Source organism: Camarhynchus parvulus, chromosome 17 (assembly GCF_901933205.1).
Source record: "Camarhynchus parvulus chromosome 17, STF_HiC, whole genome shotgun sequence".
NCBI classification, from domain to species: domain Eukaryota; kingdom Metazoa; phylum Chordata; class Aves; order Passeriformes; family Thraupidae; genus Camarhynchus; species Camarhynchus parvulus.
In genome coordinates this window covers 10,512,630-10,539,971 of record NC_044587.1, presented here as the reverse complement: position 1 = coordinate 10,539,971, position 27,342 = coordinate 10,512,630, and the positions used below count along the sequence as shown (strand labels likewise).

At 48.5% G+C, this 27,342-nt stretch overlaps 1 protein-coding gene across 10 annotated transcripts in view; it reads right to left on the bottom strand.

Moving 5' to 3' along the window:
• The window catches only part of ZNF618 (zinc finger protein 618), a 149,229-nt gene that overhangs the window by 23,041 nt on the left and 98,846 nt on the right, over positions 1-27,342 (bottom strand). For 3 of the 10 annotated variants that reach the window (XM_030961657.1, XM_030961661.1, XM_030961665.1), the window contains exons 7-14: positions 23,234-23,317; positions 17,726-17,815; positions 16,342-16,377; positions 15,511-15,588; positions 14,431-14,520; positions 6,930-7,118; positions 4,174-4,257; positions 3,026-3,082 (exon numbers count right to left, since the gene is read on the bottom strand). In XM_030961657.1, the coding sequence (XP_030817517.1) occupies positions 3,026-3,082; positions 4,174-4,257; positions 6,930-7,118; positions 14,431-14,520; positions 15,511-15,588; positions 16,342-16,377; positions 17,726-17,815; positions 23,234-23,317 (708 nt within the window). The remainder of the gene's footprint in view (positions 1-3,025; positions 3,083-4,173; positions 4,258-6,929; positions 7,119-14,430; positions 14,521-15,510; positions 15,589-16,341; positions 16,378-17,725; positions 17,816-23,233; positions 23,318-27,342) is intronic. The other 7 variants (XM_030961662.1, XM_030961664.1, XM_030961658.1 and 4 more) reach the window with 6 other exon arrangements.

The following is a 27,342-nucleotide window of genomic DNA, read 5'->3' as shown; positions in this document are numbered from 1 at the left end:
GGTGTTGAAACTAAAGAGCTTTTTTTCTTATTTTTTGCTTTTCTTTTATTTATTGAATTCTCACAATTCCCTTAATCCCTCTTGGCCTTCATTTCACAAAGGAGTCATCCACAGTGCCCAAAACAAGGGCTCAAGTTGCAGGAGGCTGTGAACACTTGAGTCAGAGATGGTTATTGTCCCTGAGGAAGGTCACTGTCCCTGCCTGGAGTCAGAGGAAGGGAGACCCCAGGGAGACCCCAAAGCCTGGGAGCCCTGAGGTGACAGAGGGCACCAGAGCAGGGCCCAGCCCCAGCCAAGGCTCCTCTCCAACTCACATGGATGGAAAGGAAGGCAGTGACCTTCACTGTGGACACAACACTCAGTTCAGCCCCTTTCTGGGGGTTTCCCTAGCCATGCCCAGGCTGATCACCATTGCCTTTTACACTGCACAAGCTGGCCTTGAAATATTGTTTGGCCTCTTGAGAATTTAAAACCCCAGCATGTGTCAAGAGTTGGCAGAATGGCCCCCACCAGGGATGGTTCCCTTGAAAGCAGCTTTATGGCACCCTAAGGAATAACAGCTTCTGCTGTTCATCCCAGTGAGCCAATTCCATGCTTCAGGATCAGGTCATGGCACTGCTTTCTGGCCCTCCCTTAGCTTAGCAGTGGATGAACAGAAGCTCTGTGTGACTTGGGACCTCTGCAGCCTGTGCTCCCCAGGCAGCAGAAGGGAGCAATTGGAACACTTTAGCAGGATGCTATTTTTACAGCACTGTGGATCTTTCAGATTTCATCAAAAAGCAAGTTCAAGTGGCTGTGGAGGCCCTTTTCCATGAGTAAAAGGGCACTCTCCAATCATAATGTGGATGAACAGCTTGAGACCTTCATCCACTCCCTGCCTCCAGCCCACCCTGCTGGGAGACAGAGCTGGGACTCAACCTCAGGCCCAAAGCAGAGTCTGGCACCCAGCTCAGAGCTCTGGTTTATGGGCAGCCAATGCCAGGTCACACAGGTAAGGGTGCCAGGTACCTGCACTCACTGAGACAAGACTGGGGGTGTGTGCATAGGGAAGAGACATCTGAAATCCAACATTTTCCATTCTAGTTCCATTCCTATTCCCACTCAGGACTCCCTACAGCATTGCACCCCTGAGTATTTTAGGTGATTTTAGTCACTGACCTCCCTGTTCTGCTTGTCCTGCCCCTCACTCCAGACACCAAGGGGTCTGTGCCACTGCAGTCAGGATGGTGACACCAGGCAAAAGCAGAATGTCCCCAGCTACGTGGCCTAAAAATCTCCTGCTGCTCTCTGGTATCTCTGTATCCAAGCCTGTGACACAAAGCTCACACCCACAGAGAGCAAGAGCCATCAGGCATTTAACAAGGCCAAGCCACACAGCTCTTGGCTGCTCAGCTGGGACCTACATTTACCTCCCAAACCTGGTGACTGTTCCTTACAGCAGCAGTTTGGTGACAAGCAAACAGCAGATGGGAGTGGGAGGACAGAAGTGTCCATCCTTCTGTCATTGCCCACCACATTACCACCACCTGCTTCCCTGCCTGGGAGGAATCTGCTGGCTGGAGCACAAGAGAGGACAAGCCAATGGTGCCAGCATCACCCCAGAGTTCCCATCCCACATGTGACACTGAGCCACATGGGGTTTGTCACACCCACTGAGACACAGCCATGGAAAGAAGGAAAAGGAGGAGGCAAGGACATGTCAGCTCTTCCTTCCAAAAGGCAGCTGCAGAGAGCTCTGCCTGGACAGCTGAGCACACAGAGCTCTCCAGGCCTCTCTGACCACCAGTGACACACTGGGTGCCTGGTCATGCTCACCCAGGCTGCTGTCAGCGAGGCCATTGGGACTCCTGAGAACTGGAAGGCATAAAAGGAAAATGGCTTGGTGCAAGGGCTGGAAAACAGCACTGAATGGGAAGCAGCACAAAAACTGAGCCAAAGGGGGAAAAATGGCTGGGGAAGAAAAGAAGATGCAGGACAGATAAAGGAAGGAAAAAGGGAAAAGTTTATACATCCCCATGCACCAGCCTGGCTTTCAGGAGCATGTCAGCTCCTTAATGCAGAAAGCAACTACTTCCACCAGAGCCCAACTGCCCTCAGACCAGTCCTGGGCAGCTCACTAGAGTTCCTCAGGTTTCCTGCTCAATCAAGGTCTAGGTGAGTGCCTTGCAACTCCTCTGCAGCCTGCCAGGCCCTCGACTGAGCCACTAAAATAAACTGACACTACACATGGTGCAGACAGAAACACTCCTTACAGGGAAACAAGATGAGCAAATCACATGAAACTTGCTACTCAACTTGTAAGAATTTCTGGTTTGGTTTTGGTTTTTGCTGTGAACTTTCACTCATGTGCTTTAAATGTTGTGGTCCAGAAAGAAACAGATTGAGGAGGATGAGTGTGATGTGAGCTGGTACAAGGAGATGGCAGGGAGAGTTTGGGAGATGTGTCACAGCAACAGTGGGTCAGTATTTAATATTTCAGAAAGAACTGAAGGCTTGGACTGTTGAGTACAGCCACTGTTTGTGTTTCTTGTCAGTGCCTCCTGGACAGGTTCATCTCCCCTCCTGCAAAACTTGACAAGAGCAGCCAGCAGGTTTCCAATGCAGCTTTCTTGGCTTCAGGAATGAGCTGTCTGATAGGAAGGAAGATATTTCTGCCCTTCCTTTGCTGGTTGTACAAGGTTTGACAGGAATAAAATAGGTACAATCTCAGGCTGCTACTTTCCAATGGCTCTAGAGGAGTCAGGGCCCCAGGTGGTGTATTGGCATTTATAGATGTGCACTTAAAGGCTTTGAAACCCTTCAAAGACTGACAGCACCCCCAGAAGACAAGACACGAGCTGCTGAGAGGCCAGGGCCACGTCCAGAGCTGCAGCCAGGCTGGGAACTCTGGAACTCAGAGACTGCACTGCCTTGAGTCATGTCTGACAGCCAGGCTGGGCTTACTGACCAGGGCCTGGGCAGCCCCAAGGACTCCTGAGTGTCCAGCAGGAACAGGACTAAGGGCCTGAAACAGAGACAAGCTCACCTGATGGGTTCTGCTTACACCTCTTTTCTTTAGGTTTTTCTGTCCCCGAATGACCAGCTGCAATTGTGGTGAATGATGGATTAGTACAGGATTTTTCCCCAAAACACAACACACAGTATTTTAGCAACAAACAACATTTTTCCCCATTTCCCATCACCCACTCTGCTACCACACATGGGTTTTCCAACACCACCTCCCTGCTGTTCAACGTGGTTCCAGAAAGCCCCTTACTTGCTTCTGAGGCAGGTCTAACCCCCAACAGACACTGTGTAACCTGCTCCAGGGAGACATCCCACCCCTCACCTGCCCATTCCAGCCAGAGGCATTGCCAGCCCCACCTATTCTGCTTCTCTTGGATGGGGAATGGAGGGAGGCCAGGCTTTTCTGCTGGCATGTCATTTATCTCTGCAGCAAGATGCTAAATTTATGTTTCATCTGGTCTGTCACTTTTGCTCCAATTAGGAGAATGGTAGTGGCCCACTGGAAGGCTGGGCAATACACAGGCAGGATAAAAACCTTGCACAGAAAACTCTGTAGGTGGTGGATCTGAACAAAATTGTTTAGGCCACTGATTATGTTCAGTTACTACCATATGGACTTAACACTGCAAGGAAACTGCACAAGTGGAGGGGAATTTCCTTCCTTCTAGCACATGTATTTCAGTCTCACATCTGATTCCCTGTGACCTCCACACAGTGACTGTAGAAGCAGCTGAACATTGGTTACAGTGACATTTAAATAAACTGTCAGGCTCAGCATCACTGTAACCTGCAAACTGCTCTTCTATCCACAGTCCTCAAACTTCTGCTGCTTGCAAATGTCTTTGCTCCACCAGGACTGCACTGATACACAGACACAGCACAAGTGCTGCTTGATCTCCATCCATCCTTTCTCCACATCTTGGCTCCCCTCTAAAAAATCTATGCTCAAGTACCTGGTCCTTGGCAGCAGGAATCCCACATGGCCTGTTTGACAGGGCTGGGGTGCCAGGAGCTTGGGGAGGAGGGAGAATAAAGCACTACCCCAGGAGGGCTGGCTGCCTGTGAGCTTAAACAAGGCGCCCCATAATACATCAACATTCACTGAGCACAGCTGGATCCTGCTTGGAGAGGAGCATGGAAGCAGCAGGAAAGGCTGACCACACTTACCACTGGAGTTCTGGGAATTGCTGTTTGTTTCTTCAAAGTTGTTTTGCACTTTGCCTTCCACTCTTCTGCTGAAAGCACTTTCTGCTGGGTGGAGAACAAAGCAGGAATGGTGACTGGTCAACACTGGATGCAGAACCAGGTAGACAGGAGGCAAGACATGCTCCTGTGCCACATAATCACAGACCCTGAGTACAGCAGAAAGGTCAAATACCTTCATTTTGGAGGCAAATGGGCCAGATTCAGTGAAGGGATAACAGGTGGGTATTTTTCTTGAATGCCTTCTGGCTGAGGTGGCCTGGATTGGCTCTTAGGGAGCCCATGAACACCAGTCCTGACTGAACCAGAAAGGTCATATCTTCCTCCCCTGCAAAAAAACCCAACCCTTATCTTACTCTTCCTTAAGGCAACAAGCAGCCCTTAACTCCTGTGAGCACAGGTGACCAGTCTGAGACTGAGCTCGGGGCCTCAGCACCACACCAAAGTGTCACCTACAGAAGCACTGTGCCAGCCTTCCTTGTGCTTCCCAGCCACCTGCACTCCCTTCCTAAACACCCTCCTGCAAATGTTGAAGCAGAGGCCTGAAGGGTTGTCTCAGGGCCTGCCCACCATGTCTGGAAAAGCTGTGGAAGATCCTCTGGCTCTGTGCTTCCCAACACTTCCCAACAGTGCCCTTGTTCCCTGAGCCCCCAGAGCTCCTGTCAGGGCCTTCTGTGCCCTCTCCAGCCACCGCACAGGGCATTTCCCAGTGACTGCACTGGGAGGCTCCTCTAGAGCACCCAGGTGCTTCCTGCCCCTGCCAGTGACCACAAGCCCTGAAGCCTCCCTGAAGCATCCCTGCACAGCACAGCCTGGGGTTCCCACCCTGCTCAAGCTGCTGTCCTTCAGCATCAGCTCAACAGTGCAAGGGGGTCCTGTCTCACTTCACTGGGCCTGCAATATCCAGGCAAATGGATTTACTGTGGTGGCTCAAAGGATAAACTAGAGATTAAACAAAAATGAACTGGCCAAAGCAATGTGTGTGTCCTGTGCTGGACAGGCCCTTGCCCTGCACTCTCATTCTGGAGCCCACTGTCACCCGAGGGCTTCACAGGGACACGGCCTGGCCTGGCTCTGCTGGGCACAGCCTGCAGACCGGGCAGGGCTGGGGACACAAGGCTTTCATTCAGCAGTGATGGGGACTCCTGAAAAGTGCAGCCAGACCATGATTTTATTCCTGCAGACCACTGGAGTGGTCAGAACTGCTGTCAGGACTTGTCAGAGGCCCCGGGTCCCTACAGGCTCCCAGGGCTGCAACGTGGCTCATACACATGGGCTTTGGGCTGCCAGAGACCTGAACTGAAGGAAGAGCCCAGCCCGTGGATTTTGGCCCAGCCAGTCCTCAGTGGACCCTTCCAAGTCCTAAGCAGGCTTCTCAAATTCTCAATCAACTACACTCCTGACTCCTAAAGTTCAGGAGAACAAGCAAACTTGGTAACCAAATCAACTGAAACAGAAACACATCAAACAGGGCTGAAAAGGAATTGGAAACATTATCTACTTAGGACACTTGACAGATAAATAATAGAAACAAGAGGCCTTAAATAACAAGAAAATCAGACAGTGACAAAATGGTTTGGGTCAACCCACCCCTCCCAAGAGACCCAGGTTCAAGTCCTGGCTTATGTCACAAGTGGAAGTGAGATGGAGGTCTCAGAAAGCCCCAAAGATCTTTGTAAAGAATTTGCATGGTGGTTTTGTCTTCATCCTTTAGCTTCCCCCGCAAAACCTCCCCCAGGTCTGGCAGTAAGAAAAATCTGGTTTAATGCACCTGCTTAGTCTTACTGTGCCCTTCCCACACGGAGAGGGCAGCTCGCTCTGTTATCTCTCCTTGCATTGGAACCTTTTGAAAGTGAAGTAAAATTCTCTGTATGGACCAAGTCTTTGGTAGCTGTGGGTATGTGTTATCCAACAAAACCCATCCTTGCTCAGCATCCATGGCCTCTTTCACCACAGCCACCTCTCATACTCAGCATCTGTCCATGCCAGACATTCTAGGAGTGTTTAAACACCAACTGATTGACCAGCCCTCCTTCTGCACCCAGATGGGATCTCTATCCATCAATCCCACAGACTTAAGAGGGGCTTCCCATTGGACTGCACATGGCACACTATGTTTCACACCCTATTTATTAACTATTATTTTTCAGTAGTCTTTGGTTTCCTTCTTTTAATTTTTTTTTTTATGCTTGGTCTTGTTCGGAAGGAGGAAACAGACAATGGGAGGATCAATCCTAACTTGCATTTTCTAACTCCTCAGTAGTGGTTCTGTAATACTGATTTTTCTGTTTATCTCTCAGAGGGTCCTGTGGGGAATGGAGCACTGTGAAAACACCTGTACTCCACTGCACTTCCAAAGGCACAGGCCTAGCCCTGAGAACATCACCTTGAGGGAAACAAACACTAAATGCCAAACAGTGCTGAAAACCAAGCAAAAATCCCCATTCCTGACAAGCCATTACACCAATCCTTATCAGGAAGCTCTCCTTAGTTTGTGACACCAGGATTTGAAACAGGGTCTTTTGCACCTTGTGGTTACCACGATGTTTAACAAAAACAACTTGTCACTGGGAAGGGATTATAAAGGATCTAATGCCCTCAGCTGGTCCTGGGAGCAGCTTCTCTGGGACAGTCATGGATGGAGCAGACTGAGGCCAGGAAGGGTGAACAGGGCAGGACTGGACACCGAGCAGCTGAGCAGGCTGAAAGGCAGTTGGTACCTGTGATGGCCTTGCCTCCTGGGGATGCGGAATTGGGAGCGCGGAACATCTGGGCCTGGGAGGCGGGCGGGACGCCGGAGGGTGCACGGTGCAGGAGGCTGGAGCAGCGGTTTATGGACGCCGGGGACTTTTTGCTGGACTGGCTCGTCTGTGTCTTCACTGCCACGAAGAGTGGAGATCGAGAGAACTCTGGATATGAACACTCAGAACTAGTGCCTGCACAGCCAGGGAGCTCCCAGAGCGGGGCCTGCTGGAGCTGCTGATCCACCGAGCCCCTGGACAGAGCTGGGCTCCCCCCTTGCCCGAGGGGACACTGGGGAAGCTCCTTAGTTCCCCTGCACACCTCTAACTGCCACAGGACCAACCCATTCCTGCTCCTGCAGGAATCACCCCATCCATCCAGGAGCACTGTGTGATTGCCATGGCCTGGCTGGGGGCACCTGCAGCTCTGGCCTCCATGTCTATGGACTGAATTTTGGGAACAGGTTTCCAAACTACTCAGATCTCTGAGTAGGGACAAGCTTTGTTTCTTGAGCCTTGAATAAATCCTAGTGATCTCCAGCTACATTCCTTGTCTCTTTGACCTAATACAAAGGAAAGGGCACTGTTGGGAATGGAATGGAATGGAATTAGGAGGCAGAGTGAGTAAAGGCTTTTGGTTCCATCTCCGGACTGGTGACATGTGGAGAAATTCTGAATATTACTGGGATATGCTCTTTGAATGCATCTGTATTTTGGTCTCTGCAGCACACAGTGAGGATCACCAGGAATTGTCAATGCCAAAAGTCACCTGAAACACCTTCAGAAGGACAGCCCTTCATCTGGGCCACATGGATTAAATAAACCATTGCAAAAATGGAGAAACTGTCTAAGAACCCCCTTCACTCGTAAGGGGCCTCTTCTATGGAAATTTGGATATGGGTCCTGAAGCACCAGCCCCACTCCAACCACCTGTCATGAAAAAATCACTAACAAAGAAGGTTCAACCAACCCACAGTCCCAGCTCCCTACCAGTGATTTCTACAGTGATACTGTGGGATGCCTAAAAGTGGAGGGACAACAGCAGCACCTGCACATCCTACACAGTGTGAGTGAGAAATACTCATCCACACTGAGCAGCTCTCAGGGGAATGCCATGGCAGCACCACAGCCTAACTCTGAAACAGGGGAGAAGTCCCCTAGGCTGGGATGGAACACTCATTTCCAAAATCCCAGGAGACTTCACAGACCTTGGCTGTGACTGGCTCTCACCTTCAGCAGCAGCACTGGGGACTGGGAGTGTGTACATTCACAGGGCATTGCAATTCCAGGGGTTTTGATTCACTTACTCTGACACACAGCCCCAAGCTGACATTTCCTCACATGTCATGGTAGTTCTGCAGGAAATTATGCACTGGTTTTCTCACAGTTTAGACAGGATACTTCTCTGCTTGGTCACCAGCCAGATAAATAGGCAGAAGGCTTGTTTTGCTCTCTATGCTTCCTTTCAATCTCCATGGATAATCCTCCTCCAGCTGCTGCCAAACTGCCAGCAAAAATGTAGTCAGATATGAAAAATTCCAGCTTGTGGATTGTCTGCTTCCAATGAGGACCATTCCCACCAATGTCTGCTTTATTCCCCATCAATGCCATGAGAAACAGCCATCAGCAACTCTTCAGTGCCAGACACAGAGAGCATCACTGCACATCCTCTGCAGACCAGATGCTGCTCTGGGACATGACAACAAAAGTCTCAATGCTACGATGACCTCCAAAATGTCTTCTTCTTCCTCCCAAATGAAATGAAGAGTATGTCTTCAAACTGAGACCCCACAGAGAAGACTGCTCCAGCTGACACTAGGCAGAGAGAGTTTTGAGCAGCAATGCAAGACAGACAAAGGAACATCAGTTCTAGCAGTCTGGAGGAAGCTAACAGTTCATTGGGAATAAAACGTTCAGTCTGTAGTTTATCGGATGCCAAATTCCTTCTGAAGGCTGAGCAACACAGGTAGAGAGCATCACACAGCTCCTCTGTTCTGCTCTGGAAAAGTCACCTTCACTGTGGAATTCACGGCCTCAGGCTGATGAAAAGGCCAAGATGTTTCTAAAAATGAAAATCCTGAGTTGCTGAATGGCCACAAAAACCTCCTAACTCAAAATCTGCAGCAAGACTGGAGACAGCACCATGGGAGCTGACCTCGTAACTGCTGCTGTGGAGCTTTTCAAACCCTCTCAGAAGGCAGCAGAGATCAGCCCCAGTGCAAGCTGCAGTGATGTGGAGGGTGATTCCCACTGCAGGGTCTGCAGTCAGTCAGCTCAGGGCTTTGTGCTGCAGCCCTGCAGCATGGCCCAGGCTGTGCTGAAGGACACACCTGATGCAGGAGATGCTGAGCACAGTGGGGGCTCCAGCCTGGCAGCAGGAAAAGCTTCATCACTGCTGTGCTTGGCTGCAGAGGAGCTCTCAGGGGATGCTGAAGAGGCTGAGGTGCTCCTTGGGTAGCAATCAGGAATTTCCAAGGGGATTATGAAGGCAGTGCCAGCTCTCAGATCCTTCCTGACCCATGGCTGGTGCCTGCCCTGCCCAAGGGTGGAGAACAGACTGGAGAACTCAGAGGAGGAGACAAGAGGATGACCAAGGGCCAAGAACAGCAGAACTTACAGTGGAAACAAAAGTCACTCCTATGATTTAACAAGGGCTTGGAGAGGCTAGGCCAGGTCTAGAAAGGACAGAAACTCAGTAACTTAGTCCTCCTTCACTGAGCACACAAGGTTATAAATAGGACCCAGTGCTCAAAGCTACAGCTGGCTAATTTTAGTCTTAATTTAGTGGAGGCAATAATTCATCAAAATAATTACCTTATGTGATTGCTGCACTTTCTGTCACTCAAAAGCAAGATTAGATGTCTCTCTAAAGCATATCTGTGTGCAATTCAATCATGGCAATCCTACAAAATGTGTTTCTCCAGGCAGTCCAGAGATCACAGTGGTCCCTCCTGGCTTTCCTGGTTTTGGGAAGACCTTAAAGTACCGTGATTGACAAGCTGTGGCAGCAAGGAGAAAATCTGGCACACAAATCCACACACTACCACGATGAACCACCACAACACGGACCAGACTGTCTCAGCAACATTACTTTTTCCAGGTAAAAATTCTGATCAATAATTTGTGTATGGTATTTGTTCAGAAAGATTTAGTCAGGGAACTATTTTGAAGGTTCAGATGGAATTGTATCATCACCTATGGAGAAAAAACTGTCTTCACTGAACGTGTTGGAAAATGATTCCTTAACAATGGCCTGAAATTCCATACTTTGAGCAAACACCTTGGCTATGGCAAACAGGTCTTTCTACAGGAAAACCCCTCTGCTCAAATCTATCAAATTTTTAATGTGTGTCTTTATAGACATGAACAGGTGGAGCCTGTTGCTAAAACACTGTGGGATCAGACTGGGAAGAGGACCTGAACCCACAGATTTCCCTCACTGAACGGGTGGAAGCAAAGATACACCATCCAACTGGAATCTGGAGCTGTTTTTTTCCTGGCTAGGCAGGGTCTGTGTAGAAAGCAGCTGTGCTACCATAATGGCAGCTGCCTCAATGAAACACTGCATTCAAGCACTTTGGAGGAATAAATTGTATCCAGTGTGCGTCCAATACAGAAAGGAACTGAGCAGCAAGCCTTGATGAACTTCCTTGAGCATCTCAGGTGTCAGGGTGGGTGTAGGTCTGTCTGTCCCCTGGAGAGCCAAGAATGATACCAGGCATGGAAAGGCCCATCCCACAGACCCTGAGAGAAGGGAGCAAGGCCCAGAGGTGACAGCCAGCTTCCATCACGAAGGGCACAGGGGAGTTCATGGCTATGAGACAAGTCAATCCACAAGTCAGCAGCAGGATCAGCTCTGCTGAGGTTAACCAGGACCAGTGATGCTCAGTGAGGTCCAGGGTACCCAGACAGGGTCGACATCAAGGTGGGAATGCAGTTGTGGGTTGGGTACAAACCCATGGGACCCACAGCCAGGCATGGGCACGTCCACAACTGAACTGAGACCAACATCTATACAGCAGCTCAGGAGGGTGCGTGGCTCAGAGCTGGGCTGGAGCAGGAGTGTGGCTGTGGGCACAGCCCCTTGTGGGGCTGCTCAGGGCCTTGCAGAGCTCTGAGCACTCTCAGGGCCTTGACATCAGTTCAGATTTCCATCCTGGAAGCAGAGCCGTGGAGGGCTGTGCTGGTTTTAGGGTTCTCTCCCCACACTTCCATGACCCAGGAGTCTGAGGCTCTATCTGCAGGCACCAGGCAGAGGTGAATGCACACTCCTGAGCCTGACTCACCAAGCTCAATCCCACTCCTGGTGCATTCATAGCCAGTTCACATCCCAGGTGCCCCAGGTTCTCTCTACACTGCAAACTCATCACAGAGTCACAGAATGCCAGATTGCTTTGGGTTGGAATGGACCTGAAAGATCACCTTGTCAACCCCCCTGCCATGGCAGGGACACCTTCCACTGTCTCAGGCTGCTCCCAGCCCCAGTGTCCAACCTGGCCTTGGGCACTGCCAGGGATCCAGGGGCAGCCACAGCTGCTCTGGGCATCCTGTGCCAGGGCCTCACCACCCAATTCCTAACTGGATACTCAGAATTTCTTCCCAAAATCCCATCTAACCCCATCCTCTAACAGTGTGAAGCCATTTCCCTTGTTCTGCCACTTCATGCCCTGAACAGTCTCTCTCCATCCTTCTAAACAATCCCAACAGCCCAGCCCCAGCAAACGTGGCTCAATCAGCTCAATCTTACAGAGCAGCCAGAGCCTGAAGGAGGACAGGAACATCTCTGAACCCTCCCTCATGAATATCCATTCAGAAATGTTTCTAAAACTGGGACAATGAATGTGCCTAAAATCCACTTTTATTTTTTGGAAACAGCCTCTGACAGCCTTCTTCGAAAGAGTGAATATGTTGACAGAAACAGCATAAGAATATTATTTTTAAAGAGTCATAGCCCAGTTCTAATCTTATGAAAAAGGCCCTACTCCTCACTCAGAAAAGGGGACTTTGGAAGGAGACATTTGGCATTAACAATTCCAGGGAAGCCCACAGCAGAGCTCTTTTCCAGACAGCAGCTATCCAGCAGCTCTGACCAGAAATTATCCGGCAAGATGCCATTGAAGCTGCAGGATATAATTCTTTGGTTTACCCATTTTCAATGACTTTTCATTCATTATGACAGAAAACCAGAAACACAGGCTCTGGAAGGGACGCTTGCACTCCAGCAGAGACCCAGACAGCTGAACTGGTGATGCTGAAGGGTTTTGTCACCCATTTCACTATGACTGAATTTTCAGCATTTGCCTTATACCAGAAGAATGAGAGCAGGGTAAAGACACAGTCTCAGCTTTACTTAATCTGACTGCAAGGACCCAAGAAAAGCCAGCTGTGCTTTTCAAAAGTCAGGTGTTAACAGCTGCCTCACAGGACCCTGGATTTTGGGAGGAACAGTCTGAGCAGCAGAAAGGTGTGAGATGTACTGGCCAGCCTGCCTTGGGAGCTCACCATGGCCTCTCCTCTATCCTCATCAGGGTTAGTGGCTTGTCATTGTAAATCATAGATCTTACTGGTCATGGGAACTAGGAGAGGAAAAAAGAGGTTAAAAAAAAAAAAGGAAAAAAAAAAAGTTTATGGGGAGGGGGTTAAACCTTATGAAAATACTGATCCTGAGTGTCTTCATAGCTAAAGATATTTGAAAGGATTGGAAACCCACCTGCACAGCTCAGGGCCTGCTGATCTAGCCTGCAGCAGGGGCAGCTTCCTTTCTTTTGCTGCAGAAATGATGGTGCAAGAATGGCCTCAAGCTCAACACTCAGAACATGCCTCCTCCTCCAGAACTGGGGCAGGGCCTGGGGGGGCCACTGGAACTGTAGGGCCCCCAGAGAAACACAGCTGGGGTTTCTTTTCTGCTGGAGAGCCTGGACTGGAACAGCAGCTCAGCTATTACTACAGCTGGTTGGGAAGGTGGAAGACATCAGTGGCAATAAATCACCCTGAAATGGGAAGCACTGGGAAGGTGAGAATTCGCTAGAGCTGAGCAAAGCCCGGTGCTCACTGCACACTGCTCCTGAGCTCTCGGCACGGCCAGCAGAGACCCCAGAGCCCTGCTGTGGCAGGAGATGGACCCACTGCTGGTCACCAACGTTTTCAGCCTGAGGGCTGACAGCACCTCAGTGAAGAGGTGGAGCTTGCATGGGCAGGCAACCACAGGAATAAGTGCAATGTGTGCAATCAGAAGCACTGGGGCAGGTCCTTCAGCAGATGGCAGATAACAAGATTAGCTTTGTGATGCTGATGCTGGACATGTATTTTATGCCCTGCACCTTCTACCATGGTCCATATTCAAGAGAACCTGCTTGGCACCTGTCAAGAGCCACCAAACCTTAAAAGCAACAGTCGGTGGAGCATGTTCCCAAAAACCCAAGGGTGCCTCACTAGAATCCCTTAAAAACCCGATTCCCGGGGATTTTGGGGTGGACGCGCCCCCTGCCGGCTGCAGCTGCGGCTGCTGAGCTCGGCTCGTCCCTCTTCCCATCCTTCATTCTCTCCCTCCTCCTCCTCTCCATCATCCCAAACCCTGGAGCAGCACACCCCGGGTGCCCAGCAAAGCTCAGGGCAGCGCTGGGAAGGGAGCAGGAAGTTCAGCTGTAAAGAACTTCTCTGCAGACTGTGAAAGTATTCAAATTCAGCAGGTACCAAAAATTTCTCTCAACATGTTCAGTCAAATTTTGCACTGAATTACACTGAACTGCTTGTTAAAGCCTCCTCCCCTCTGTGTGGGGAGTGCAGACCACAGTGCTGTGCAGTTTGTTGACAACTGCCTTGTCCTGAGCTCCCTGAAATAAATCATTTACTGAGTGTGATTCAGTAGCAAGCTGCTGAGGTCATTCAAGTGATTTTGAAACCAGTTTTATCTCACTGCTTGAAATAATGCCCCAGAAGCTCATAGAAAGATGCTTCTTCTCTAACATGTATGTTCAGTTATTATTTAGGGGAGTATAAAAATGTTGTGCATCTCTTCTGTTAAAAAAGAGCCTAAACCATCAACCCCCAAGGAACATGTGTAGAATTCCAGGGGCTGGGGTAGGACCCCAGAGACATCCCAGACCTAACAGTGTCCCTGTGAGAGGAGATCCCAGCTCAGCTTTACAGTGCTCAGCTCATGATCTGTGTCCTGCCCACTGCAACCCCACAGCTCCAGGAGAAGGATCCCCAGGAGTGAAGTCTGTCCTGGCAGCCTGGAGCTCCCCAGAGCCCTGGAGGTGCCAGCCTGCAGAGGGCCAGCCCTGTCCTGGCAGCCTGGTGCTCCCCAGAGCCCTGGAGGTGCCAGCCTGCAGAGGGCCAGCCCTGTCCCCAGCCTGGTGCTCCCCAGAGCCCTGGAGGTGCCAGCCTGCAGAGGGCCAGCCCTGTCCTGGCAGCCTGGAGCTCCCCAGAGCCCTGGAGGTGCCAGCCTGCAGAGGGCCAGCCCTGCAGCAATACTCACTGATGGGGGCGTGCAGAGCCACGTGCTCTTGGTAGGGAGTGTAGTACTTGTACTGCTTGCCACAGAACTCACAGGTGTAATTGCCAGTTTCTGTGAAATGAACAAGGACAAAGGTCAGGAAGGAGGCCAGGCCTCTCACACAACTCCCAGTTTCTTTTTACAGAGAAACTGGTCAGGTCACACAAACATTCCTCCTGCATGTGGAACCTGCCTGCCCTGTAATCCACACATCCTTTTCCCAAGAAAGGAAACAGTTCAAAACAGAGGGATAGACCATGCATAAAAAGTCCAGTAGGACTGAACAAGCTTCAGAACATTACCCCAGAATTACAACAAGTAAGTGTGCAAAACAAAGGAGAGAATCCAGTTCTAAAGTCTGTATTACAGGTGACACAGTTCTGTCCTCTGGTTACAGAAGGTCTGGGATGTGTGGACAACAGGAACAGTCAAACCAGGAAACAAACAGTCAGGTTCAAGTATTAGAGAACTTTTATTTGGGACTGTGGAGTTCTCTTGCAGGAGAAGGGGCTTTTCTGGAGTAATGTGCTCATTCCTGCTTTGGGGATATTGTAAATAATGGAGTGTAACCACACACTGACACCTCCTCTTCTTGCCAGTGCTGGGAGTACAGAACTGGCAGCAAGCTGCAAGATGAAGGAAAATCCATGGATAATCAAATGTTTCCAAAATGGAAAATTCAGGGAAATGCTTTGGCAAAACCTGCTGTTCTCTGTTTCTCTCTGCTCTGTTTGAGAACCCACCACAAAGGCAATGTGAATGAATCACCTGCCAGCTCTCAGTGCACCTTCAAGCCCTCTCTCATCCCTGTCAGATTGCTTTTCCCTGAACTCCCCTCCCCTTCTCTTTGCAGAGCTCTTGAGCAGAACACATCACAAAGCTGCAGTTCTTAGGGCCAGGGCTGTTGGTGTTTGATGCTCCTTTGAGCCTGAACACACCTGTGAGCACCCAAACCCCAACCCTGCTGTGTAACAGAGCTTCCTGCTTTCTCTAGAGGTACTGCAGCCAAAGGCAGTGAAGCCCTGAGCTCTCCTTTTTATTTGACACACTAATAACTCTTACTTGGCCCAATCTTCTGGAAGGGTTCAGGCTCCTCCTCCTTCACCTCGTCAGCGGCGATGACAGCCTGGTCGTAGGGGTCTGCAAGAGAACAGAACCAGAGGACAGCTGACAACACCTCAGCTTTGCCTTCTACAGCTGCACGGGCACTGAATGCTCCTGCACCTGTAATCACATTTCCATCTGTAACAGGATTGGAAAACAGGAATGATAAACCAGTGACCCCTCTGTCTGACTTGTCCCTTCTCCTCTTCCTCAGGTGCCCCAGGATTACCCCTGCTCCCAGCCCATTAATAGGCCTTGTAGGAATTAATGCTTAAAAAATGCAGAGAAAAACTGAATGAACACATTGCAAAGTCAGATCCGTATCTCCTGATTTTCTTCCAGGGAATCTCCCCTCTAATGCTGCTGAACTGGCTGACAGCAGGCACAGCACTTCAGTCTGCAGGCACATCACCTATCAAACACCAACCTGGGACTTCTACCAGCTAACAGCACAGCTAGCAACAAATCACAACCCAACCCACTTTAGAGAAGAATTTGGTGTATGCCTTGAACAATTTACAAGATCACCACAGACATGAAACACCTTCTTCTTTGATTGTCTGAAGCCTGAGCAAGTGAATGTGCAACAAAAGCCTGGTATCTGCTAGGGCTGGGCATCAACCTACTGGCTGTAGAAACTGGAGAGGGAGAGAGGATGCTCCCTGTCCCACTGCAATCCCTGACAAAACTCCTTTGACTCTTACTAGTTCAGAATCGACCTGCTGTGTCTGAACTACTGAATGCTTGAAAAGGTTTGTGAAATAAAGCACACAAAGGAGCTCGGCTTACCTGCCCGGTTTTCTGGGGCCCCTTCCACACTAAAAACTAACACAGAATAGAAGAAGGAGGGGAAGAAACAAAACAGAAATTAAATCCTCTTAAATGGTCTTGTTTTCCTCCTGCATTTCACATACTGCTGCAGCACATTTCAGCCCCACTGAACAAACCAGGCTTTGTGCCCCAGTCCCTCCTGTTCCCAGCAGCATCCTCACAGGACCTGGTTGAGCATGCCCAGCCCTAATTCACACAGATGCTCAAGGCCTTTGTTCTGACCCTGACACGGCCCCGGGTGGAGTTCAGGTGCACAGCTGCCTCACCCCTGCATGTGCTGGAACACAGCAGACCCAGGGAGGAGCTGGGACAGTTCTTGCACACTCACGGAGCCCTTTCCAACCTCTCTTGTGGCCCCTGGCAGAGCTCCCTGAGACATTTCTGACTGAGGCAGCCACATTCCCCTCATACTGACTGTCAGTGCCACTAATTTTCTTCTGGCTCCCCACAGGAGGAAGGGAGCTGGCAGTGGTGCCCCGCAGGAGAACACAGGCTGTCCTCAGAGCACGTTCGGATGTGCCCACTTTCCAGGTAAACACAACCATTTTTTTGGACAACCCTGTATTGTGAAAAAACACTTACTTTTCTGAGACAGCCCAGCCATTCAAAACCTGCTGCTCTCCAAGCAGCCTCTTTCTAGAACTCTCCTTGGCCAAGTGAGGAGCAGTACTGCCAGGCTTGCAGCACACACAGGGAAGGTCTGGAATATCTGTGGGCTCCCAGGCGAGGAGCTTTAGCTATTCAGTAAGCAAGGGGCAAGCCAGCATATTGATACTTCATTTTCCCCAATGCAGAATAAAGAAACACTGCTTCTGGCAGTGGGTGTCTGCTTCTGTCCAGGTGTCACCAGCCTAGGCCACATCTACAGTCACCCTTTAAGGGCCACTGACAACTTCATCAGTTCACTACCACAGTCATTAATAAAAATGAAAGTTCCCAACTCTGAAATCTGAAATACTTCACAGAGAAGTATGTTGGGAACAAATCTGCAAATTCAGAAACCAAAAAGCAACCAACTTCTTCCCAGCAGATAATCAGGCTGACCATTTACCTTGAGGTACTCAGTCCCAGGCTCTCCATCCTAACCATGAACCTCACTGCAGACACACTGCAAGGTCCCTGGTCCCAGCACAGGTGTTGTTTTTATGCACACAGAGAGAATCAGGCACAGCAAACTGCTCCCTGCAGTGCCTGTAGACGGAGCCTCCATGGCAAAGACAGGTGACCCCTGCAGTGCCACGTCCTGCACAGCACAGGCCACATGCTCCTGCAGAGCCACAGTTTGCTTCCCCAAAGACTTCTCAGCCTAGTCCAGGAGTCTGACTGTCAAAACATTACTCACCATCCACGGCATGTAGGTCTCTGTGCTCTTGGAAGCAGCTATAGTATTTATATTTTTTCCCACAAATGTCACACGTGTACCTAAAATTGTCTGTAGAAAGAAGAAAACAGACCAGTTTAGAAACTCTGAGGTGAAAGGCAAGCACTGCAACACACTGGTCAATCAGACACCCCCATGCACTGACACATCCCACGTGCTCTGTCAGGTCTCTAAGGCACACAGACAGCCACTCCCTCACACTGTTCCCCCTGCCCCACACTATATGGCTTGGAGCATATTCTGATTTATTTCCTCTTCAGACAGCTCTGCTCTCCAGGGCAGACCCCACAGACCTCACAGCAATGAGGATGCAGGGCAGCAGGCCCTGCTGGCATCTCCTTTGGAAGTTCAGGGACAAGCAGCTGTTGGTCAGGATGGGGACAAAGGGGTAAAACTAAGCACAGAGCCAGTGTATGAGCACACACCTGCTTCTCACTGCTTACTGATTCCCACCTGCACCCAGGATCTGTCAGAACCAACAAACCCAAGAGACCCACAGCCCAAGGCACGCAGGAGAGTAAGGTGCTCAGTGAAGGGAGGGCTGATGAAGTTTGGTTTCATATCCATTTGTTCCCTACACCCCATCACTTCATCCCAGCATCAACTAACCCTTCACCACAGCTGTGTGGGGCAGATACACAGATGTAAAACAGCTCCAAGTGTTTATGGATCTGGTTTGTTCTGAATGGGGATCAGTGTCTTTAGCTCAGCTATCACATGAGTGCATGAGGAGGATTTCCTGGTCAGCTTGGTGGGGTGTTTCCCCTCTCTGCTGCCTGACACACCCTGGGGTGCCCTTCCTGAGCCGTCACCCCACCTGTCAGACAACCCCAGGCCGATGGCTTGGTGCTATGAGCCCACAGCAAAGTGACAAACGTTATAAAGTCCATGGCAAACACAGTGAAACACATCATTTGTACAGCCACAAAGGATCCTGAAACCTGTGTGTTTCCTTCCCAGCAGGAGCAAGGAGTGCAGGCAGCAACTCCCAGGGCTCCACAGAGGACCTGCCATTCAGGGAGCTCCTCTGCAGCAGTGTACTTGTATCCATGTGTTCCCACTATCAGCAAAGTTAAAGCCTTGTTTTTACCTCTTCTATCCTGTGTTCCAACACACCAGACTGTGCACATTAAGTAAGCTCTCATTTTACTTCTCCATCACTTTACCGTTAAAATCGTTCCCTATTTTAAGCTATGCTATATTGGTACAGTGTAATCACTCACTTGGGTTCACTGCTCAGTCCAGCAGCACATGGGGTTCAGCACTAAGCAAAGGATCACTGTCACCCTTTATTCAGAGTGACTGTAGAAGTGATGATGATCTAGCACAGAAAATTGCCAAATCTAAACAGTGTTAAACACCTGGGCACTGGAACTTTACCTTTGTGACTAAAAAATATTTGTATCTTAATCAGAGCACAGCAGGGCTAAACTAGAGTTAAGGGGTTTTTGGAAGTCTAGGCTGGACAAGCAAGGAGAAAGGGACTCTGCACAGACAGCATGGCTTGAGGGAGAGAAGGAGGAGCAGGAGAACACACCTGTAAGAACATTCCAGTGGCAAAAGCACTGGCAAGGCACATTTAACTGTGTTTGTTCCATTATGTGATCTTGTGCAGGCTCCTTCTGTGGTCACAAGCTGGGGCTGAGGGCCTCCCTCTTCCCTGGGCCCTTTCCCACAATGAAGAGGATCAATGACAGCTGCTATCTGTGTAGCTGTTGCAAAAACCTCCCAGACAATTAGCACAGTCAATTAGCAGAGAAACTCCTAACTTGGTATCAGTCCCACCTCGATGGGTGTCCCCAAACCAAGGAACCAACCTCCTTTTTGAAGTGCAATGAGTTCTACAAGACCAACTGAAGAGTAACTCTCCAAAGCAGTCCCAAAGACCAGGCACTTTTATGCTCAGAGAACAAAAACTAGCATGGCCTTAGTTTCAAAGAAAAGAGCTCAGTAAATAATAAGACTTGTTAGAACAGAAGAAAACTAACTAACTAACTAACACACCATTTCACAGGGCCAGGCATGGCTACCTGTGGTCCCTGTCACACACATGGATCTTATGTCCCCAGCAGAGCCCATGCTGGGTGTGGGCACCTCTTCCCTCGGCAGTGCACGGAGCATGGAACATGTAACAAGTGCCAACAGCACTCCCCAGAGAAGAGGGGTTTGCTGGTGTTGTTAGGGGACTGTCCCCACAGGCAGAAGGATCTCCAGGGATTACAGAGAAATAAGAATTTGTTCCAGCTGGTCAAGCTTGGCACTGATCTCCTGGGCTCTGTAGGAGAGAACACCGAGCAAGCAGTGCCCAGCCTCAGAGACAGGAGCTTTACAGAGAATTCATAAAGAGCTGCCCATGTGCAGCCAAGCTTTACCTCTCCGAACAGCAGTCTCTGCTGAGGCTGCTCCCAAGAGCCAGGCCCCCTGCTTCTCACCCAGCACAGCCATCTCTGCTGACAGCCTTCCAACACACCCAGCACTGACCCAGCAGACACTGCTTTCTGGGCAGAACCTCCCTGGGCAGAACTCCCTGCAGTACCACCTAGAATGACAGAATTTCCTGGGCTGGAAGGGACCCACAAGGACCAGACACCCCAACAATCTCAGAGCACTGTCCTGTGACGGTGGTCACAGGGGTTTTCAGGATGAGGGAAGAGACGTAGATCTGACTCCATATTTCAGAAGGCTTGATTTATTATTTTATGATATATATATTACATTACAACTACACTAAAAAGAACAGAAAGAAAAGCTTCATCTCAGAAGGCTAGCTAAGATAAGAATAGAAAGGAATGAAAACAAAGGTCTGTGGCTTGGACAGAGAGAGAGAGCCAGCTGTGCCGTGACTGGTCACTAATTCTAAATATCTACATGAGACCAATCACAGATCTACCTGTTGCATTCCACAGCAGCAGATAACAATTGTTTACATTTTGTTCTTGAGAGCTTCTCAGCTTCTCAAGAAGAAAAATCTTAAAGAAAGATTTTAATGAAAAGATGTCTGCGACATTGTCCAAACGCTTCTTGAGCCCTGCCAGGCTGTGCTCACAGGGAAGCTGTTCCAGGGCAGTTTTCCTAACTCCTACCCCAAGGTACCCAGCTGAGGCACAATATCCAGTACCTGTAACACAGCTTGCCATGGGAAGAGCTGCAAGAGACTCCAGGTGCTCAAGTGTGGTTGCAAACCCACACTGAAACCATCCCTAAACCTCTGCAGAGGTGCATCCAGACAGCCAATGCTACCTAGGCAAGTTTGCTCAAAGTCTCTGCTGTCCTCAGGGGCTGCACCTTAAGGCTCCACCCAAAGCACAACCACAGCAGCAGGCACTATTAGGGCAGGGAAGGACACTCCTCAGCCCCCCAGCACATGCTGGCCCTTATTGGTATTCAAATCCTTGCTGCCAGCTGAGCAATGACCCTGCTGCAAACACAGACCTTCAAAATGCTCCAAAGACATCTGCTCAAACCCCAGACTCAAGTATCATTCTCCTTCATGCTCAGGAGCCTTTCCAACAGCAGCAGGGATTCCAGAGAGAGGTCTACTGAGTACCAGCTGGGCTTATTTAGTCAGCTCACAATTCATCTTTAATAGACAGGCCAAAATAGAGCACTTTATCTTGCTAGTAGTAGAAAAGGCAAGGCACAGCCTCATTACAAGGCAGGTCCTCAGCTGTGAAGGATTGGCACACTCAGATGGCAAATGAGCAGGTTTTTCAAGTACCCCAAGAAATAACTCCAGGGGACTGAAAGAAGGTTTGACCACTCTGCTTGCAAGTGGATCCCAATAAAAGAGAGAATGAGCTGCTCTTCTCTCCCATGTCCAGGAGCTGCTGCCAGCTGGCTCTGGTGGTGTGTCCAGCACTCACTGGGACAGCCTGAACTCCCTGCCCCAGGGCTGAGCTCAGCTCTCTTCCCAGCAGATCCTGCATTCAAGATTTGAAGAATTTTTGTTGGTTTGATTCACATATTCCCCACAGAAGGAAGCACATATTTCATTTTGGCAGGAAAGAGAAGGCAGAGAACACATGCCCAGCAGTGGCAGCCATAACAAGACACTTTTCCTTAGGACACTTGGCCTCAGTGGATTTTGCTTTAGAAGTCCAGGAAGGGAATAAGAGCAATCAGAAATGTGTTGAAAGGTCAGAAGCTCTGTATCACTAAAAACACAGCTAGAAATACAGATCACCTAACCCACTCTCCTAAGTGGAGGAACACCACAACAGCTGGGCACACACTGAGCCCACTGGGCTCCAAGAGCTCTGCCCAGCATCCCAGAAACCCAGACTGGAAACATCCATCCAGCTGACATCCCTGCAGTGCTGCCAGCACAGCCCATGAAGGGTCCCAAATGATGGGCTCTCCCCACAGCAGCTGCAGGAGCTCCTCAAGGACCTGTCCAAGGTGAAGAACAATTTCCACCTGGCCCAGAATTCACACTGAGCTTTCAAATGGCAGAAGCCACAAAAGGTACTTGATAGAGGAGCTCACAGCAACTGGCACCCTGCAGACACCCAGGAATCCTATTGATCCTCCTCTGGCAGAGCACTCCAGGAACAGCAGTCTAGCAGGGACAGTCTCCACGTGTGGAAGGGCAAAACTGCTGAATGTAAACAGATCACAACAGCCTGCTGAATTGTTCCTAACATCCAGAAATGCTGTAGCTCCCAGTCAGGATAAAAGCAGGAAGATTAGAAGAAGGCAGTGTGGACAGCACTGCTTGTCCTGCTCCATGACCAGGGTGGCTCCTTTGCACCAGCAAGTTTGAGAATGGCAAAGGAAGCACCCAACATAAGGAATTCTATTCTAAATCCTACATTCTATGACAATTCCACATAACTCATTCACCTTGACAAACAAGGTTTCCCAAACATAAAGTCCAAGAGCAGCTCTTAAAGAGGAGGGGCTGAATTTCTTACAGCTGCATTACATTTGTGTCAGAGCTTCTCTATTTGAGGCTGTGATGTTCCTGGCCCCAAAAAGGCTTTCTGAGTGGGGTTTAAGGGACCACAAAGGATCAGCATCATCCCTCCAGCTTTGGCCACTGGATCACAGGACAGTTGATGACTTGCTCTGATCCTTGGTTTCACATTCCTTGCATCCTGAAAATCTGCTGGCAGATGCTTAAGTCCTGCTGATGACAAACCCAGAGGGCTGGAGCTGGGGAATGGCTCTGTGGCAGTACCTGGAGAAAACATCACCTTTCCTGGGATATCTGCCTCACTGGAAGGAACCATGAGCAACACCAGCACTCTTCAGGAAAAGCCAGTCCCCATGACTAATCCACCTGATGCAAAGAAACAGGAAAGGATGGCATTTTCTGAGAACCATGCTGCATGTTTCCCACTGGGAAACACCTCTCCAAGCTGTGTCCAGGGCACACTCTACCTGAGCAGCCTCCCTGGAAGACCCAGAGTGCAGCTAATGCTTCCTTACAACACATCAGGGAAAAAACAAAACATCTGGGACCCTCACTTGTTTCTGTGGATTCCACCCAGGGCAGCACAAAGACAGCTCTGGAGAGAGGCTTCTTCTCCCTTTCCGCAGCCAGAGGGGCACCTAGATGGAAAGGAACACATTTATGGCTTCCTAAGCTGGCAGAACATTCCCCGCGCAGGCTCACAGACAATTCCTTTGACCTGAGCCTTTGGCATCTTTTGAGGATTCCTTCCAGACTGGCAGTGAGGAGAGGCAGAGTCAGGGCTGCAGGCAGGAGCACAGACCCCCCTCTCCTCCCCACTGGAACTGTGCCTTGCACACAGGTTACAGCTTTACACAGGCATTTTACAGCCAGGGACAGAGCTGCCAGTAAAATCAGCTTCAATTTACATCAGAACTCTACTTAAAGGTGTCTAATGGCAAAATTCCTTGAAAAGGGAGCAGGACTGAGCCCAAAGTCAGCAGCAAACCCTTAAGAGGATTAAAGTACCCAGAGTTACATTAGTAAGGATTAAATAATAATAAAATCCAGAATTCTGGAAAGGACAGAAACCCTCTCACACAAAGGCACAAGCCAGATCCTAAATGAGGGTAAGGAAAAAAAAATTCCCTGTGGGCAAACTATTCCAAGATCACTCAGTTCACAATAATTTCCTTCCTTCCCACAAACATTTGGCCTCTGTCAGGAACACAGGAGACATCGAGGAACACACTGGATTAACACTGTGCTTCCCATACTTCACACAAGGGCATCCTTGGGATGCAAACTGCCAAGCCAGGAATAATCCCAAACCCTCAAAGGGAGGGGTCCAATCCCCTGAAATGACCCAAAAATTGGTGCAAGGTGCTGGCTCATCTTCCAGCTGGCAAGGGGCCCAATGACAGGTGAGAGGGCATGGAGCCACAGGCTCGTGCTTGCCTTCTCCATGAAGGATTCCAGGGCCATTCCAGCTCCTGAGAAAAACTGCTACAGGTGCAGTCAGGAGCTACAGGGCTGAATTACCTCAGCAATTTTTAAGCTTTCAAGTAGGTGGCCAGAGGAATCTATAAATTCTGTAATACTTTATTGAAACCATGTGTCAGCTGAATGTATCACAATGGAGATTTCAATGCACACCATCCAGGTCTGGATGTAATCCTACAGGTTTGGAAACTTGATGCCAGACTACCAGGAATTTCCCTGCAGAGGGGAATATCCTGGTTTAATTTCTGAGAGAATGAACCCTTGTTCAGAATAGTCTGATGGTCACAAGCTCTATTATTATTTTTTTATGTTTTGGGGAAAAGGTGTTTTGGACACTACTCACTGGATGCTAAGAGACATTCTCAGGATGTTACATATCAAAGAATTTCCTTCTCCCTCAGTTAAAAGTATGCTCAGGTTGAATCCAAACAGATGGCAAATATCAGCCATTTAAAGAAAAAAATATTAATATTTTACAATGATCCCCCAAATCAGCATCGTGGGCCAGGATATTGAGGCTCCATGGTAGAATTCAGACACATGAGACAACGTAACAACATGAGCAGATCCTGTCTCATCCTGCCTCATTCTGGTGTCACTTCAGGGAGGGCAGGGTTCTTTTTTTGTAAATTCAAAGTATAAATAAGGGTAAGATAAAGAATGATCTAATCAGTGTCTAAAGGTGTTACTCCCAGCAATCTGGCAATGAACTACCTCAATTTGCACAATTGAAAAATAGGTATACTTGAACCTACATAACCTGTAAATATGGAAAGATTTATCTTTCTATCAATAAGGATCTGAAGTTCCATCTCCAGTGGAAAAGTCCATTCAGCCCACACTGTGGAGTTCTGCATAACACACAATAAAGGCAATTTTATTTTAAGGCCCCTTCTGGAGTAAAAATGGTTTGGCTGGGAACACACCATTCATCTGTCTCACAACTGCTTGGATTAAATGATGTAGCACTGAGAGTTTCATAAAAGAAAAGCAAACTTCTCCTGACTTTTTCCTACTCATTTGTCCAGGACTAGAAATTCTGTTCTTACTGTGATTTCCAGATGGGAATTCAGATGGATTATAACAGCCTGGTTTCTGAAGTGGAAAGAAGTGCTACTTAAATGACTGAGCAGCATTAAAGAAGAGATCGTGACTCCATAAAACTTCTTAATGAACAAAATGAAATTAAATTAAGCCAGAGGGATGCAGGACCCTGTTCCCCACAATCACCTGAGGCAATCAAGAACACCAACCCTGCTTAGGCTGAAAGGAGAAGGTGTCAGGAAGGTGATCCCTGTATTCCTCTGCCTTTCTAGTTAGGAAGATCCTTAGGAGGGAAGCTACTGAGAATTAAAATACTTAAAATACTGAAGGCGTATGGGTTTGTTTGCTATTCAGGTTCAACACTGCTGAGATGCCAACAAGCAGCTGAACAGAAAAAGGTCAGGCTGAAAGAAGAATTTGAAATAATCCCTGGTATGGCTTCTGTACACCTCTTCTATTGCTAAATTCCAACCCACATTGCAAGGTGCAAAGTGCATCACTCACTGGATATGCCAGGGATGTGTTTCTGCCTTCACTAAAACTCTCCTGGCATCTTGAGGACAAACTGAGGGATGACCAGAACAGTCTGGGATTACTAAAATTCTTATCCTCTTTTTATTGAAATAAATATATTTCTCTATAATTTTCCTGCCTAGGAATTCTGTAAGAGATTTGTTTCCAAATATTAACATCCAGATTTCTGTAAACATGGTCTATTTGGGCAGCATCTAAGAAAGAATTGAGAAAGAAATACTAGCAATTTTCTACATAAGATCATCTGAAGATCACAGAATTTTAGACAACATGAAAGCCTCCTCTTCTAAAATCTCTGATTAAAACTACCCAGAGAGACATTGCTCCAGCCTGACCATCCCTATATATTGGGATAACTATCTCCAATGCCTTGGGTTTTAAACTCAAAATTTGTCCACACTGCAAATTCCTGAACTAAGTTTCTTATTATTTTCTTAATTCTTCCTCCTCCACTGAAATTTATCATCCTTGGTCTCAGCCCATTGGTCACTTACATGTGCAGATCTTGTTTGCCAAATGGGAATCTAAAGAGACTTTGCCTACTTAAAATGCAAACACATTAGGAAAATAAAATCCATTTTTACAGTTCTCCCCAAAGAGCAGGAGAATTATTAAATAAGAGCACTGGGAAAATGAATCAGGCAGTTGTAAATGATTCACAGGTCACCATGGTGGCTGCACGTGGGTGTGCACACATACAGCACTCACTGCATCACACTTTTCACTGGGGAAGTGTCAGGGAGCACAACAAAGCAACTTCCTGGGCTTTGCTCTGCTACCCCCCAGAAAAGTAAAAGAAATCAAAAGTTACATTTACTTTAAGGAAACATTTATGTTGCAAATTAATCAAGAAGCAGAGATGCCAAAGGTTCTTCCTCAACCATAAATTAACACCAGCAAACCACCTCCGGATCTTCCCATCCCTATCAGAACTTTACAAACACCATATCCTGTATGAGTAAGGTGTGGGCAAGAAAACCTTAATTCTGACTATATTAATTTCATGGTTTAAATTCACAGCCCTCCAAATGTTTTTGCACATGCAAGGCGTTAGCACTGTGCCTCCACAGTTAACATTTGCAAGGCATATTCCAGCCCACATCCCTGCTTCTAACCTTTCACTGCTTTTCCAAATAAATTTCTTCTCAGGCTGAACTTTCTCACACTTAGTCAGAGCCCAAAGGGGAATATGTTTTTAAAAGATCAGATCAATCTTTTTTATTTATGGGGTTCTGAAATATTTACTCTGTATTCCATCTTGGAAAACAAATAATGCCACTTCCTTTTTTTTCCTCACTGTAACTGCAGTGGAAACACAGATGAACATGGATGTACAGCTGTGCCCAGGTGGTGAGTCTGAGGGCATCTGGCTGAGAAACTGGACAGGAAAATGTTCTGTTTGCTGCCTACAACATCGTTAGACCCAGTGAACATTAGTGACCCCCTCCCACCAAATGTCCTGTCTTAGCCCAGCACCCAGGTATACAAAATAAGTATGAGCAGCTACAAATGGGGAAGAATAAAGTAAATTCAGGATGTATTTACATTAAATATATATATTATTAAATTTTCAAAAGTACTTTTTCTGAAGATCACTTTTGCA